We start from the raw sequence: 17,118 nt of genomic DNA on the forward strand, positions 1-17,118 counted from the left end.
CCAGCCTGCGTGCCTTGGGAGATGTAACTCTTAGGAGATGCCAGGATGACAAGCACTGGTGACGGTGAGGATAACTAACACTTCAGGTCCTTTTGCAAGGGATGGTGAGAGCATATGGCTGTTCAGACGCACATTCTGTATTATCTCTATCTACCTTGCTGGGTTAGAGTATTTGTAACTTGCTAACTGAAAACAGAAGGTTTTTCCTAATTGTGAGTGTTGCAACTGTGCATGTTGGGGTTCCCAACTAAACTTTAATTTTAATAACCCTGGGCCTGATCTTGGGACAAGAACCTACGAAACCTCAGTGTGTTAACTGGGAATTCTTAAGTAGTCAATATAAATTAATACACGATCAACAGATTAGGTAACTTTTGCCACGTAGAGCCAGTAAATATCCAGCTCCTTATTCAAGCCCTACATACAATATGGAAGTAGACATGTGCCAGGGACATGACATGTGACAGCATATTGCTCAAGAACAAAGCTTCAGACTGGCGACTGCTCCTTCGGAACAGTCTAACGGTCATGGGGACAAGTCAAGTCATCTGGAGGGACCTGAAACATATTATGTCACAGACAGCAAGTCAAAACCCAGCTCCTTATTCAAACCCTGCCATGCAATAGTAAAGTGGGGGCAGATGCATGGCAATGTATTTCGCAGGAACAAAGCCTCAGGTCAGCTGGTGGCATATTCTGACTACTTTAGAAGAGTACAATGTTCACAGAGACTTGTTACTTGGGGTGACTCGAGACATATTTGTCATATTCAGCCACTCAAAATCCAGCTCCTTATTAGAATGCCATCCACAATATAGAAGTGGGGTCACACTTCACAGCATATTGCACAACAATGAAGCTTCAGGTCAGAGAGTGCAATGTCCCAGCTTCTTCAGAAGAGTACAATAGTCACAGCGATGTGTCAGTTGGGGTGACGCAAGGCACATTATGTCATATACAGGCAGTCAAAACCCAGCTGTTTATTCAAACTCCATATACAAAATGGAAGTCTGGCCAGGATGTCACAACTCACAGCATATCACACAAGAATGAAGCTTCAGATCAGTAAGTGGCGTGTCCCTGCTCCTTCAGAACAGTGTAGTCATCACAAGGACTTGTAATTTGGGGTAACCTGAGGACATGTTTTGTCAGAGACAGCCGGTCAAAACCCAGCTTCTTATTTGATTAGTCAATTAATAAATACATTAACAAATTAGAAATTTACATTTTTATCACATTCAATCACATTCATTTGATGACATTTCTAAACATTTCATCTTACGTGGATGTATTTTTCACTAACTTTGGTTTCTGAATAAGAAACTGGGAAAACATAACCAGTTTCAGCCTCATCTCATATTCTCATGTTTCACATAGGCCAGAAGAGAGTGGACGTAGCTACTTATACCTTCACAGCTTTTACTCTTTGCTTTACTGCTGGCTTTGAGAGTTTGTGAGAAGAAGCATAGTCCACCACACTGTGGCAGTGCCAAGAGATGAAAGTCTGGCTTGGAAAAACACTCGTGAGGTTCTTTGTTTGCTAATTTGGGACTTGAGCCTACTCCATTGGAGTCAAGGAGAGTTTGGGCATTGACTCCTGCAATGGGAAGTGCTTGAATCTTACACATAAATTGGCCTTCCCTCACTTAACATAACTACATAAAAATGGAAATATTTTAACTTTTCTAATAGTATCTTCTAAAAATATATCCTTTCCTTACAAATTGATGTGCTAGCTCCTATTTTAACACTCCCACCCCCAGTGCTCATTTGTCTCCATGGTCCTATGCAGGGCCGGCTCCAGGCACCAGCCCACCAAGCTTGTGCTTGGGGCGGCACCTGGAGGGGGGTGGCACGGCGCTCCGGCCGCCGGAGAGAAGGGGGCCACGGCCGGGCTCGCCGCCCTGCCCCCGGCGCTCTGGCCGCCGGGGGGAGAGCGGAGCCCCGACCGGGGCTCGCCGCCCTGCCCCCGGCGCTCTGGCCGCCGGGGGGAGAGCGGAGCCCCGGCCGGGGCTCGCCGCCCTGCCCCCGGCGCTCTGGCCGCCGGGAGGAGAGCTGAGCCCCGGCCGGGGCTCGCCGCCCTCCTCCCAGGGCTCCAGCCGCCCTCCCCCCCGGCGCCCTCCCCCTGGCCGCCGGGGGGAGAGCGGAGCCCCCGCCGAGGCTCGCCGCCCTCCCCCCCGGGCTCCGGCCGCCCGCCCCCCCCCCCCGGGGGGGGGCGGCCGGCCGGAGGCTTTTTTGCCTGGGGCGGCAAAAAAGCCAGAGCCGGCCCTGGTCCTATGTTTCAATTTAGTAGCCCTACCACCAACTGGCAAATTCCTTACAACAGATAATCCTCTGTCTGGACTGGCTGTGTTTACTGGTTCTGGTGAGTGAGCAGGGGAAGAGTAAAGTTGTGTTATTCTTCTTTCTGAAAGAGATGTAATGAAATCAACCACAATGAAAGAAACATCGAATGGTCATGTGAGAGCCATCCTTATAAAGCAAAATAAAGTGACAATGATTTTCTGCCTGCAAAAAAGTACATTATAAAGGATTCAAAGAAGAAAGCTAATTTATTTCTTAAAGAAAAAAAGGCATGTGGCACAGCTTAACATTTTACTTATCAAGCATCACTGATGAACTAAAAGCATTTATTAAAATGATCAGGTGAACAAACAGAACTAAGCTGTTATAATAAAGTTCCAAGAGCAACTTTTTTTTCCAGAATGCAGGAACTAGGTTCTGATACTCAACACATTTTCCTGCAATGTTACAATCAATGATGTCCAAAGCCAAGGTGTAGACAATGGGCTGGCAAGAACCTGAATTTCATAAAGAAACACATCAAATATTCTAAAGATCTCAACAAGGTAACTCGGTGTAAATTAGCAATTCTTGTAATACTTCCCCATCCTAAAATGATTGACCTGATCCTACCCATGAACATAAGTATTACCTTTCAACTTCAACCTCAAGCCTAACAGGAGTTGCGACATACAATGCTATAAATAGTGCCAAAATTCGGAAGAAGGATTAATATCTAGCTAAGCTGCCCTGCTTGAGAAACATTGCGATAGCCAGTCTTGGCTGAGTCTGACATGAACATTTGTTTATAACCAGGGCCGCTGAGAACGGGTTCGGGCCCCGGTGAAAATTTTTTTCGGGCCCCCCAGCAAGGGCGGACCGGCTAAACAGGGCCGACGAGAGGAGGGGGGGGGAAGCCGGGCCCCCTTCCGGACTGCCGGGCCCCGGTAATTTGTACCGGCTTCCCCCCCCCTCGTTGGCCCTGTTTATAACATAAAACATTCAAAACAATTTCAGTAAAAACTGTCATTTGGTGGTTGGAAGAAGCTCAAAGACAAATGCTGGGGGGTTATTGAGGGGTTTTGGTCAAATTCTATGGGAAAACCCTGCACAAAGCAAATGTATTATACAGCAACTTTTCCAAATGCAAAATATGCCAATGTTTTTGATGTTACAGATCATACTCATTGGTTATTATTATTATAAGGGGCAAATCCTGCCTCCCTCCTTCCATCCATAGAGGGACCTGTATTCTGCTGCAAAGACAGGAGCAGGATGCCTGGTGACCCACATCCATGGATGGTATGGAGGCCAACTCCACGGAGCTCCTTGCATTAGATCTAGTAAGCTAGAGACAGGATCCACCAGCCATAGGAACTGCAAGGATTGTATCATCCTCAGGGCTGAAGTAGTAACCATACAGCCCAGGCAAGAATATGTGGATATTTTTAACCAGGGCCATCACAGAACCCCTTCTGCGGCACATAGCTTGGTTATTCAGACTGTGTGCTAGAGGCAGGATTTGCCCAAGATGTTCAAACTCTCTCCCAGGGTGCCCTGGAGATTTATATTTATTGACAGTATTAATCAAGTGTTAAATTTTAACTCTGTCAGTCTCCGTTGGTAAGGCATGGAAGAAAAATGTGCCTGAAAATTATACACCGGATTCTCTGTTGCATCCGCCTTATACTGAGCATAGCAGCAAAGAGGCTTTAGGGAGCCTGTCAGAGCTCCCTATTTCCTTTCCTGGCCCTGAATACAGATTAAAGCATCCAGAGGGCTGCTTTAAAATATGCCTGATGGCTACGGACCCCTAGGGATCATACACCATCTGGGGATTGTTGGAGCACATTGTATTCTGGCCATACACCTGACACACCTCCTGCACTAGGCATTGAGGGGAAGGAGAGATGGAAGACAGACATCCTCAGCAAGAGACTTGAAGAAGGTTTCTGCTCTCTTTGCACTGCTTGAGTGGTACAAAGAGAATTGAGTGGGGCATGAATCGGGTCCCTTATCTTATAGGCATAACTGCCATCAAACTAAAGAAGTATTTTGGAAACACCAGTGTTCTTCTATCAAATCTTTGTATAGATGGATAAATAGTTATATTAACCCCCCCACACACAAAGGTCTATGTTAGTGAATGGCTGTGACCATACTTCACAGAAGTTGCCATCTTCGTTGTGAACCAATTAACTGTAAGGAAGACATGTTTTCAATAGGAAAACCACTCAACTGTGAATGCTCTTAGGCAAGTTTTGACATATTTTAATTCCAGGAGTAAATGCAGGTGTTGGGGGTGGGGTGGTGGTTGCTGTTTTTCTATTTTAATTCAACTCACTGTTTGTTTCCTGTAAGCAAATGTAATCTGGAGTTGTAGATAAAGATAGGCCAAGTCAGGGAACCTTCTATCTAATGTTCTGGTTCACTGCTAAGTGGCATGCCCCACTTGGATAGTGCAGTGTGGCAATAGCCACGCTTCCCACCTGTAAGTGGAAATGCATCCTCCTATTCCCTTCAGAATCCTCCAGACAAAACCCTAGAAATTGGACTTTGTGCTTGGGGCATGAATTTCATCCCTAAAGTAGCTCAAGGCAAAAAACATCCATTGACGGCAAATCTGTACCTCACTCTCCCAGCTCACACCAAACAGTGTATCAGTTTAGTTCATATCCCACATTATACCCCACTTCACCGGCTACTGAAACTAGGCCAGCAAAATCTCTCTTAGTTTGTTAGTGTATTAACAGATATGATTATGAGAACATCAGCCTGCTGGTTAAATGTGCCCCTTTTGGGGATTTCTGAAAAAGGATAAGAAACAAAACCCAACAATAAGAAAATCACTGAGAACTTATAGGCCTACAAAATTGCAACATTGTAGACACAGAGATCTATTTCCCCATCAACATTCTGGGGACTTTCTTGTGGGGAAAAGAGGCTAGATGAGATAATAAGAGGGAGGCACCATTAATGAAAGTTACCCTTAAAACTCTCCAAGGCATCAACTTAAGTACAGACACTACAATAATTAAAATTTTACTATGCAGTTATAGTAGGACAATTGTCATTTTGTCAGGGATCTAACTGCCAAATGCCATACTATTCTGAGTGATATATAGAGAAACAAATTGATATAATGAAAATCCCATTGCCAACTAGCAAACAAGTCTCATTTCAGGGCCATGATGGCAGCAGAAGCTGTTTAATGGCTTTAACAGCAGCCAGGAAGTGCAACTTTTTTTAATATATAAGAAAAACAGAATAACTTATACCACAGTTTAACCAACAGGGAAGACAATATTCTCATTTCCTAGAATTGACTGCATGCTGATTGGGTGAGTTATTTCAGATGCTGTAAACCCACAACTCAAGAATGAACTTGAGAGGTTTCATAAATTGAGATAAAAGTGTAAAGGAAAAACAGAAAAAATGTTTCCCCCTGCAATAAATCAAATCTTGTTAAAAATAAACACAGAGAAGGAAAATAGGGAAAAATTGTATCTGATTAATATAGAAGTGCTTTTGTTTTTAAAGTATTTTGCATTTTATCAGATAAACAGGATAAGACCCAATGTAGAAAAATGCTGCTAAGGCTACATACATAAGCACACATCTTGGGATTCTCTTCTAAAAAATTACTCAAACTGTTATTCATGGCTGAGATTCCTTGAAGCTTCCTAAGGAATTTGGATACTCACATCCCATTAAGAATAATGGCAAATGGGCATCAAAATCCCGAGGCAGCTTGGAAAGTCTCAGCCTGTGTGTATAGTTCATGGTTACTCTGGGCAGCTATTTATGTAGAGTCAAGATCTGCCCTTCAATGCACATGTATGGCATAGAGGTCCTATAATAGGTGCTTCCTGAATGCATCCAAGGGTAGAAATGGGCATGCAGTGTTCATTCTCTACATAGGCATTAAACAAACTGTGTGGACACATATGCCTGCAGCCACAACACAGCTAATATGGTTGTACTGGCCATAAATCAACACATTTAGTTGTGTGTTAAATTCTGAACTAAAGTATTTAAAATATCAATACATCTAAGCTGAGCTACTAAGCAGGCCCACATAATACCCAAGCAATATTTTAAGAGATTCACAACAGCATGGAGCTACATCCTTTTTAATTCTGCACAGTTTTGGTACATGAAGAATAGATTCCTCTCAGAGATTCCTTTAAAAGATTACTAAGAAATGGTTAAGGTTTCTTTTATAAATGTCACATATTCGCAGGGTCTGAAGGGTCTGAATCAAAACTTTGGACACAAATACCTTTGACCTTTGGGAAACTCTGTCTGGACCTGCGCTTTACAGGTCAGTATTATTTTAATTGTGCTACACCTATTACTCTTCCCAATAGAATAATTTTAAATGACTTGGTGAGTCAGTGGTTAGAATGATTTCACTACTAGACTTTATGACAAGATGTAATATAATGATATATGGTGCCATATTATATGCAGCCCTACAACATAAAAATGCCATCTCTGTTAGATGTAAAGTTAAAGGTAGCAAAAAAAATGCTTGCAAGAAAGTCTTCATATGAGAGATTAAAAAGTATAGTTTTATTTAAAAAAATAAAACCAACAAAATCCAAGAATCTCATTCTCCCTTTGTAGTAAATAACTGTTTCCCATCAGGCTTTAGCAGGAGATGCTCAAAACTGTGAAATATCATGAGATTTCACAGAACAGCTCATCATATCCTCAGTCATGAAACTACACAATTGGGAAAAATACAAACTTGGCTCTACAGAGAAACAGCTGCTTAAATTAGAGATTTATAAAACATCAAGATGTAATTATTTTAATTGTTTCCTGACTGCTGTGTTTGATACACAGAGCTAACAATCACACACTCTTTGCTCTCCCCATAAAATGGACAATTTATACAAATGTAGTCTCCTGAGGCCCAATTATGCCCTCACATACACTGGTGTAAATTTTGTGTAATCCCAACAAAGTGAATGAAGCTGCAAAGGTGTAAAATTGATGGAAAATGAGAACAGAACCAAGTCCAAATATCCTGGATCATTTTCTACCATTAATTCTACACTTAACCTGAAGAGTGGACAGTGCTGCAGATACCAATACAGTGATGTTATGATTTCAGCTTTCTCAATGTCTCTGTCCCTTTTTCTACTCTCTCCCTGGATCTGTTTTCCCCACTCGCAGCAGTGAGTGGTGTGCATACAGTATGCTTACCTACAGCAACCCCACCCCTATTTCATCTAGTAGGGGCCTCATCCAATGCCCATTGAAGTTAGCGGGAATATAGCTATTGACTTCAATGAGTGCTTACTCAGGCCCTTGGAGTATATATAAATCAGAGGTTATATTTAAACACATTTGTTTTACATTTACAAAGTAACTGTATAGTCTTCTTAAATTAAAAAACAAACAAACAGTTTGTTCTTTTTACATAGATTCCCAATATAAGCATATAAGAAATACAGGCATGGACTAATTACAATGAGCTGCATGAAGTCTTGCCATGACAATGAGCTAAGTTAAATGCAGAATGGCAGATCTAATAACCAATGGCCAAGTTCAGTGGAGAATATTGTTAGAAAATGCATGCACCAAAAGCTATGTTGTTTGCAACATGGCAGGATACAGACATTAGTTGAAATGGACTGGATCATGCAATTATTTGAAAAGAAGCTGCTGAGGAGAATAAAAAAGTGTGGATACCTGTGTGGATCATAGCTTCCTCCATCTTTATTTCCTGATATAGGAAAATACAAGAGTAACTTTTGTTAGTGCTTAGAACTTGTAAAAACCATTCACAATGTAGTTTCCATGCACAGCATCTAATCCTAAAAAGAAATGTATTGTGTTAAATATAGACAGAGCTGCAATCCAACAAAAGTTTCCTGAAAGATGTGTTCAAAGAATTGAAAAAACCCCACAAAAATCAGATTAGAAATTATAAATTAAGAGAATTTTCATGGAAAAAAGAGAGAAAAATAAAGAAGCAATGGCATAAAATATGAAGAGAATATTCCTGTAAAAGTCACCCAAAATGAAGTGCAACAAATTCCAGATAAGTGAAGTATAAATATCACTTAATATTTTTTTTAACTCAGGAACATTTGTAAAGGACTGCTCATATCTTGCTCTCCTTAAAAACAGAGGGGACATCTGTCCATTAAAAGTCTGCAACATACATTCTCGGTTGCAATGTAGAGTTTGCAGTTAATCACTCCTTGATGGGGACGCTATTGGGAAGCAAAGACTAACAAAATTAATCCTACAGGAGAGAATGGAAACAAAGTCCTACAAAGCTATCTAGAGTGTAATTAAGCAGCATTAGCATGTTCTTCTATTATTTTTTAGTGTAATGGCTTGGTCACCTTCCTGCCCAATACTTTGTAATGTCCATGTATAGTAACCCAACATATCTGCAGTGAAACATATCTGCAATGCACTAATAATGCTGTATGCACAATTAACTGCAAGGTTTTCAGAGAGAGAGAGAGAAAGAGAGAGATGTAATTGATCCACTTAGTAATTAAGAAAACAAAAGACTCCCTAATAAAAACATACATGAATAGTGCTTTGTTTCAGATTTTTTCTTTTTTTACCTGTTTCAAGTCCCTTAGGTCGTGGATTGCACTGCTTGTAACCTTGACAACTTCTCAATTCCATTAGCTGTATATGTAATTGATTCAAAATGCCTCTTTCCACTGTGTGTACTGTATTTGTCAGCTGGGCATCAGAAAAAAAGAAATATTTGTTAACAAGAGTGCAAACATACAAAATATTAGTGCTGAAGAGTTTGTAACAGAAATGGGTTTACCTGATAGGGATCAGTGTTCATATCAAAATATTCCAAGAATCCGGTTGCAAACTCACAGAAGAGAAAATTGTGTGTCTCATTAATTGTTCGCAAACACCAGTAGGTGTTGTTGTTTGAACTTGTGCAAGCACAGAAAGACCCCACTGTAATTGGGAGAAAATGATTAGCTTTAGATATAAAATAATAAACATTGCTTTTCTGTTAGTAAAACTTTTATTGATTTTAATCATTTTACTTTATTTTTCTGAAAAGTTCTTTAGTTTTAAAATTAAACCATTAAATTCTATTCAGAAACACAAATATTTCCTAAATTATTTAAATACAAAAACATATATGAAAACACATCTGCGTTTTAAATAACAGGAGACATGAAATCCTTTGGATAACAGGCAAAATTCTGCCCCGACTGACACATGATGTAAATCTGACTTCTCTGGGGTGAATAGGCTGTAAGCCTTTAAAAAAAAAAAGTTCTTGTCCTCAGTTGCTCATGCAGATTGAGATTCAATGGAGTTGCTTAGTATATAAGTCAGGGTAAAATTTGCACCAATGTTCTATAAGTAACCTTAACCTCATTGAACATATAGGATACAAGTTTCACAGAAAATTCCATCCACAGGGTGCACTCCTCTAGAAGCTAGTGAGAGCTGTCTGTATGTTGTCAGTGCTGTGGCTTGAGCTCCATTTGTTAGGGAGTATACATGATGAGAGGGAGAGGTAATGTGGCAGGCAGGAGAGAAGGAGGTACATTATGGAGACCGAAGAGGAGGAAATGGAAATGTGAAGATGGGTTTGGATTGTACATAGAAGCTGGCAGGGGATGTTGCAGTGTGGCATTGGAGGAAGGGATTTGGAAGAGTTGCTGGGGGCCACTATGAAGCAAGAGGAGCAGAGTAACAGAGCTGGAGGGCAGAAAGGAAAGAGGCAGGACTAGCAAGCAGGAGTGAAGTGGCACTAGTAGGAAGAATGAAGCCCTGGAGGAGCAGTAATGGAGGTGATGCGCACCATCGAGGAAACCCCAAGGAGGACACTGGTATGGGCCATCAAAAGGTTTTCAGCATCACTGACACACAGCCCTCTGAGGTGAGTGGAACCAGCACACAAATATGATGGTGTACCAGAATGAGAGGGTTAAATCGTATTATATTTAACAGCATAACTACTAACCTAAAATATTATATATGTGCAATGTCTGATTTTAGGTTACAATGATACTCTTAATGTTTATCTTTTCCTGATTTCAGAGTGTTTAAAATCGAAACCTTAAAATTAGCATTAACTAACTTTTGTATTCAGTTTCCCTGCTTTTTTTGTTTGTTTGATTTTGTTTGTTTTTGTCTCTGAGGAAAAGATTAGAAAAACATCAATTACTTTGGGTTAAAACCAAAAGTCCTTACTCAATTTATGCTAAATTCCTACCCCATCAAAACTCTCAGTTTTGTATTACAAATGTGCAAAATATCACTACAAATGTAAACCCCAATTTTTATATTTCCACAGTTTGCAATATTTGTCTTTAGCAAACTGGTCTGAAGACTAAGGGCGGAACTTCAGCTGTCAATGGAACTCTGACAATTTCTACCAGCTGAGTATCTGTCCCTAGGTCTCAGTGAGATCTAGCCACCTGACAATTTTCAGCTTCTATAGAACAGCTATTCCTAAGTTACACATGTGCAAAAACACCTAAAAATTGTGGAAAAGAATGAATGGATTTTGATTAAACTTTCAATAAAAAACAAACAAATAAACAATCCCCTTTGTTCTGTGATCAAACCTTGAAACTTTCAGCCCCAAAGCAGAGTTTTTCACAGTTACACACAACTGAAAACAATGGTTTATAATGGAAGTCCTGTAGATACCTTAAATGTAATGTTTGATATAGTACTAGCCTAGATAAAAATTACATGGACTATCAATAAATTCTTTCGCTTCAAGTCAGGAGATGATCCCTAAGGGCCGGGGGGAAAATCCTCCTTCCTCCTGCCAAATTTTGGCATAACATTAACTAATGTGAAGATTATGATAGTTTTTGGGTCTCCCTTTATTCATAGAGACATGATACCAGATTTTATGGTTTTGTCTCATTGAGTCTGATAATTATGTTCTCAATAAACTTAACACTAAATTCAGCTGATTAAATTCTGTCCTGATAGACTCCCCATGTAACTCCTATTCAGGGTTGCATGGCTGTAAATGACAGCAAAATCTGAGCCACTGTATTCATCCTCACTCTACTTCGCTTTAACAAAGTGAAGAAGTCATTTACCCGAATTTAACAAGCAGTATTATATGGGTAGGTGGGAAAATAAATGTGAATATAGACAGGAAATAATGGAACTTTTTTTTCTCTTTTCAGGATCATAAAACAGCATAATTAGAAGTCCTCTGAAATATTTAGACATCTTGAGCTACAAGAAGAGGAACAAAACCAAATTAGATGGTAATAAATAAGCACAGGAACATGTCTTTTTTGTGTTTTGTGTTTCTACTATCTTAATTGAGGCCTCTAGGTATTTATATTGCAGTATAAATAAATAATAACTACAAGTGCAGCTCTTCATTAATTTCTTTACACGGCAATTACTTCTTTGTGTGCATTTTGTGTCAGGAAGATAAGTGTCTGCTTTCCAAAATAATACCCTCGTTGACTGTCCTATCTGGAAATTATCACATGAGACAGGAGGATGAACCTCATTGAAGTCTGCATGTGGAGATAAGGAATACTCACAGTTCCAGAACGGTGCTGTCTGCCAGTGGTTATTATCATGGGTAAAGCACGTAAGTCCAGGAAGGCTGCATTCCTCTCCTTTCTTCTGGCGCCTCTTTCCCTTTCTCTCCTTCTTTCTCCTGCGGTTCTCTTTGAATAGCTGAAGTTTGCTGTCCACCTCCTGTGCTGCTTCTCTGTTCAGAGGGGAAGCAATTTGTAGTTCACATAGACTAATTTCTATTTGTTTGATAAGGGCTTTACCAATTATATTTGTTTGAGTTTTTAAAAGGCTGAATGCTTGAAACTATGTACCAGAGCGGGAGCCTAATTAAGGGTGGTCTTTTTCTCTCTCTCTCTCTCCCCCCTCTATCTCTTAACATTGTGAGAAGATGCACTCATCACAAGTAAATCAGATAGATGCTGTATCAAGTACAGGAAGTAAAGGTAACAGGACCCAACTAAAGGTCATCAAGTCAGTCAGTCCCCAGGATGATTCATTTCACTGGGATTTGTGCCATTGTTTTTAATTTCCCAGTGCCCATCCTGAGCTTCTGAGGGTTCAAGTTGGGCAGCTAGTCAAAAGTTGTCACCTTCTGGTACCCACCAGACAACAGCCATTTTGGACTGTGGCTCATCACTGATATTTCACAGTTACTAAAAAGCAAAATAAAACAAGTGCCCAGCTGATAGCAAAGGGAAAAACGACACTTACTTGAATGGATGAAGGTGGCTCTTCAGTTTCTCTCGGGCCTTCACCCCTTTCTCTTTGTTGTAATAGCTACAGATAATATTAAAAACATCAGTTTTTCGTGACTGGATAAAACTTAATTCATTTTCTACAGTCAAAGCAAAATAGAAGTACACCATCTGTTTTATGTTCTGCACTTAAAATAGATACTATTATTGTTTTAGTTGAATGTACAGTCTGTTTTATTTCACTAGCAGAAATGACTTGTATGAGCACATACTATATCAAAATTATTAATAGAGATGGGTCAAAATATATAACCAGAATCCAAACACACCTAATGCTAAAATACAGATCTGGATCTTAATTCATTCATGATGGCTCCTACCTGTAGAATGGGTTAAAGCAAAATCCTGGATCCAAATTTTGAGGAATTTAGGCTCTGGATCCAAACTCTGCAGCTTGAATCCATTTCTGGATATTAAGCTTACAGTAGCCAATGTTAAATCTCTCCCACTGTATAAAAGCTCATGAGTTCATAAAGTAAATCAGTGAGGAAAACAGAGCTGCAGGTAAATTTTTCTTACCTCTGTTTGCTACAATCACATTCATCAGGTTTTCTTCTTTTTAGGTGTCCTCTCACTTCCCTTAAATTCTTAATTTTATCTTGGAGAGCTTCAATCTGCAAAGCACATTTATATGCAGAGTTACACTGTGATGACATCAGAGTTTAGAACCTTTATTAAGAATAGATTTTGAAATCCCTCTAACCTCCTTATCAATGTAGGCCTTGTGGTCCTTCCAGGCTCTGGATGATTGGTATAGTTCCCTCTCACAGTGAATGGTGTCATTTGGAAGAATAAAACACCTATAGATGCAAATATATTGGGAACCATTTAACAGAACAGTGGCGAGAGATCAATAACTTTCCTTGTGCACATCCGCCTCTTCCCCTTCTTCCAACGTCTCTTCCTGTCCTCTCCTCCCCATAAAGTTTTCCAGTTGTACTCCGCCCTCTGGTAAGTAATAAAATAGACCAGTGGTGGCCAAACTTACTGACCCTCCGAGCAGCAGACTATAGTCTTCGGAAGTTTAAGAGCTGGGTGCACCTTGGAGCTTCTCCCCAGTGTCAGGGTAGTGGGGCTAGGGGCTAAAGCCCCGATCACCGTCAGGCGCCTCCCATGGGGCTGAAGTCCCTAGACCCCCCCCTCCCTGATACGCAGAAACCCCTAGCTCCCCCACCCCCCGTCTGGTAGGTGGGGAATGGGAGGGGTGCTTGGGGGGTGTCCGTGAGTGGACTTTAACTGTAAAAGAGTCGCATGTGGCTCGGGTGCCGTGATTTGGCTGCCCCTGATTTAGACTCAACAATGGCAGCCAGGAATCTGTGTTGGTTTAGTAGTCCCAAATCATTGCCTCCATTTGTTTTCTCTCTAACATGGAGAAAACTCCTCCTTGGCATGGGCTCCGTGCCTGCTATGTTAAGATGCAATAACATTAACATGTTGGGGATTCTCAGTCCAATCAGAAACAAAACCAAAGTATAAAACTCCATCAAATTCTTAATCTCCCTTTAACCAGAATTGCCATTGCTTGTACATCCACCAGCTGCAGAGAGGTAGGTTTTTTCTCATGATCTTGGCACACTACCATGAATCCCCATCTATGAGCACACAATTGGTAAGAATGGGACATGATTGTCCAAAGCAATGAGTAATGACTCATCAATTTGCTGTGTGACAAAGAAAGTTCAAGTGGTAAATAATGTGAACAGTTGCGCGCTAAAGTATCTGTAACTATGAACAAAATAAATGGATTAAAGACAGCTATTCAGGATAACGGTTCTAGCAAGAGAAAACAACAGTGAGAAGGCCAAGACTGACTTAACTGAGAATATCCAGTGTTGCTGTGTAACTGTATTGGTCCCAGGATGTTAGAGAGAGAAGGTGGGTGAGGTAATATCTTTTTCTGGATCAACTTCCATTGGTGAGAGAGACAAGCTTTTGAGCTACACAGAGCTCTTTTTCAGGTGACCTGAAGAAGAGCTCTGCTTAGGTCGAAAGCTTTTCCCTCTCACCAACAAAAGTTGGTCCAATAAAAGATTTCACCTCCCCCACCTTGTCTCTTTTACTGAGACTAGACTGAGAGATAAACATCTGCATACTGTTTTCCCAAAGTTTCCCTTACTGACGTTCTCAGACAACTTCCATAACTGTGCATTTCTGAGACTCTATGGACAAACCCTTCACCTGCCCTGCTTCAATTTGACTCCCTTATGCCTCTGCTCCAGAAGAAAATGGAAAGTCATAGACCCATAGGAGTTAGAGATCGAAAAGGTGTACAGAGTCTCCTATTCCAACCCCTGTCATTGCAAGTGAATTGTCAATTATAGAGCTGGTTGGAAATTTTCTGATAAAACATTCTTGCATTGGAAAGTATTGATTTGTTTAACCCAAAACTGTTTGTGGAGAAGAATCAGTTCTGATGAATCTCCAGATTTGAAAAACTTTTGAAAAAATGTTTCGTTTTCTGGTTTGGAAATGTTAGTTAATTTATATTAAAAAGGTTAAAAAATATAGATTGTCAAAATTGAAATGAACTACTATGAAATTATCTAAATGAAATGCTTTGATTGACCTGGTCCTTTTTTTTTTGGATTATTGGTTTGCAAAATTTTTTGAGATTTTCACTTTTTGTTCTGATTTGAGATGGGAATTTTTTTTAAATCGCTAAAACTCTTGCAGGATGGGAAAACTATTTGCTGTCCATCTCTACTCAGTTGTACATAGGTTTAATTTGCTTTATTTGAGTCTCTGGTGCCAAGTCTGTACATTAATACAAACAGCCAGGAAAGTTGGACTCGCTAGGCCCAATTCTGCCCTCACTTACAGAGGTACAACTCATCCCATTGGCTTGACCTGTGTAGGAGAGGGCAAAATTATAAAATCATTCTTTTATTATATTATTGTGTTGTGTTATTACAAACTGTAAAATTCTGAAAAGCACAAAGAAAAGGATAAAGAAGAAAATGCAAAATGTGGAAGAAAATTTACTTTAAGAAAAACGATATAAAGCATTCATACTTGTGTGTCACTCTGACAGAATCAGGTTGGCCAACAGCATTGGTGCCATCAGCTATCATTTCTTCTTCTTCACCATCACCACCATCATTACTGTCTTCTGAATCCTCCTCATTTTCAGTGTCATGACGCTTACTAATACTTTTGGACTGCGACACTTGTAGTTCCTCCTCCTCCAGGTTTATGTCAAATATTTCACCTTCAAATTCCACAGACAAGGACCGAGTTTGGCGAGTATGAACAAATCGGGGTTTATATTCTGCATCAGAAGAGGAAAACATATTCATGCTTATAGATATACAAAAATGGATTTCATAAACAGGCAGCAAATTTCAAAGGGCAAGAAGGATGGACTTGTAACAAGGCACAAACTTGGAGATCTCAGATCTATTTCTGGCTTTGCAAAGACTTCCTTGATGATCTTTGGCAAATTAAGGTCCAAATTTGAAGAAGTGGCCTCTTATTTTGGGTGCCACAATTTTTATGTACTCAACTTTATACATCCAGGGCCTGATTTTCAGACATGTTGAGCAACCAAATCTGCAACTGAAATCAGTGGGAACTGTGGGAGCTCAGTACTTCTGAGAATCAGGGTGCAGGGGTCCAAAAATCACTTCTTTAAGAGATGGCGGCACTTTTTCCTTTTAAAGTTAGACATTAAAAGGACAAGATTCAGTTACGTAGCTGAGATGGCTTTTCTAGGTATAAGCATATCATGGCTCTCTGATATTTTGCTGCATTGCACAGCTAGAAATGACAAGATTTTCCCACTCTCATGGGGATCCAGCACTCATTTCTACCCCTGTAAGAGCCTGAGAATCCGGACTTAGAAATGGCACAACTTTAAATATAGAAATGTATAGAAATACAGAAGTTTTTATGGGTTGCTGCAAGTCCTGTACAGGTGGACTCATGGCAACTAAGACATCTGGCTTTAAAGATGGAGATATTTAAAAAAAAGTCCCAAATAACATGTTAAATACCTTCTCAAACATTGTTAAGGTGTTTTTGTTTGGTTAGTTTTTTACTGTTAGACAAAATGGAATACACAATGGTATAAAAGTTTATTTGGACTGACCTTGGATGACCTCCACAACTCACTTGTTTTCCCAATTGTGAGCAATGTAGCTATCCCAAACTCATGTTGATAAAACCTATATGTTACATCACACCATGTTGCATTTCACAACCGGCCTCGCCAAACCCACCCAACCACACCCACACTGAGCAATGTATTAATTCATACATGAGTAAGTTTGTAAGATCAATGGTATGGGGGAAATTTTTCCTGTAAATTTCAAAAGTGCTGAGCACACTGCTATTACTCAGTAGACAACAAAACATTTGAAATGGGAGAAAGAGACATCATCTTTTGTAACAAAACTCTGATGGCATTTAATTATACATATGTTAAAAGTCCAGTGCTAGTATGTTATGGGATGAGATGGAATAGGTAAAATATTTCAACACTCAAAATCCATGTCTGATATGCAACACTCTATGTAAAATGACTGGTGTCATTAAAAGTTCTGAGTTAATTTGTAGTATAACA

At 40.1% G+C, this 17,118-nt stretch overlaps 1 protein-coding gene across 2 annotated transcripts in view; it reads right to left on the reverse strand.

Moving 5' to 3' along the window:
* SULF1 (sulfatase 1) overlaps nucleotides 1–17,118 on the reverse strand; it is a 102,676-nt gene that overhangs the window by 10,129 nt on the left and 75,429 nt on the right. For both annotated transcript variants that reach the window (XM_065397997.1, XM_065397998.1), the window contains 7 exons: nucleotides 15,570–15,825; nucleotides 13,261–13,357; nucleotides 13,077–13,171; nucleotides 12,514–12,579; nucleotides 11,823–11,995; nucleotides 9,095–9,237; nucleotides 8,880–9,003 (listed from right to left, as the gene is read on the reverse strand). In XM_065397997.1, coding sequence (XP_065254069.1) covers nucleotides 8,880–9,003; nucleotides 9,095–9,237; nucleotides 11,823–11,995; nucleotides 12,514–12,579; nucleotides 13,077–13,171; nucleotides 13,261–13,357; nucleotides 15,570–15,825 — 954 coding nt within the window. The remainder of the gene's footprint in view (nucleotides 1–8,879; nucleotides 9,004–9,094; nucleotides 9,238–11,822; nucleotides 11,996–12,513; nucleotides 12,580–13,076; nucleotides 13,172–13,260; nucleotides 13,358–15,569; nucleotides 15,826–17,118) is intronic.

Source organism: Emys orbicularis, chromosome 2 (genome assembly GCF_028017835.1).
Source record: "Emys orbicularis isolate rEmyOrb1 chromosome 2, rEmyOrb1.hap1, whole genome shotgun sequence".
NCBI lineage: Eukaryota > Metazoa > Chordata > Testudines > Emydidae > Emys > Emys orbicularis.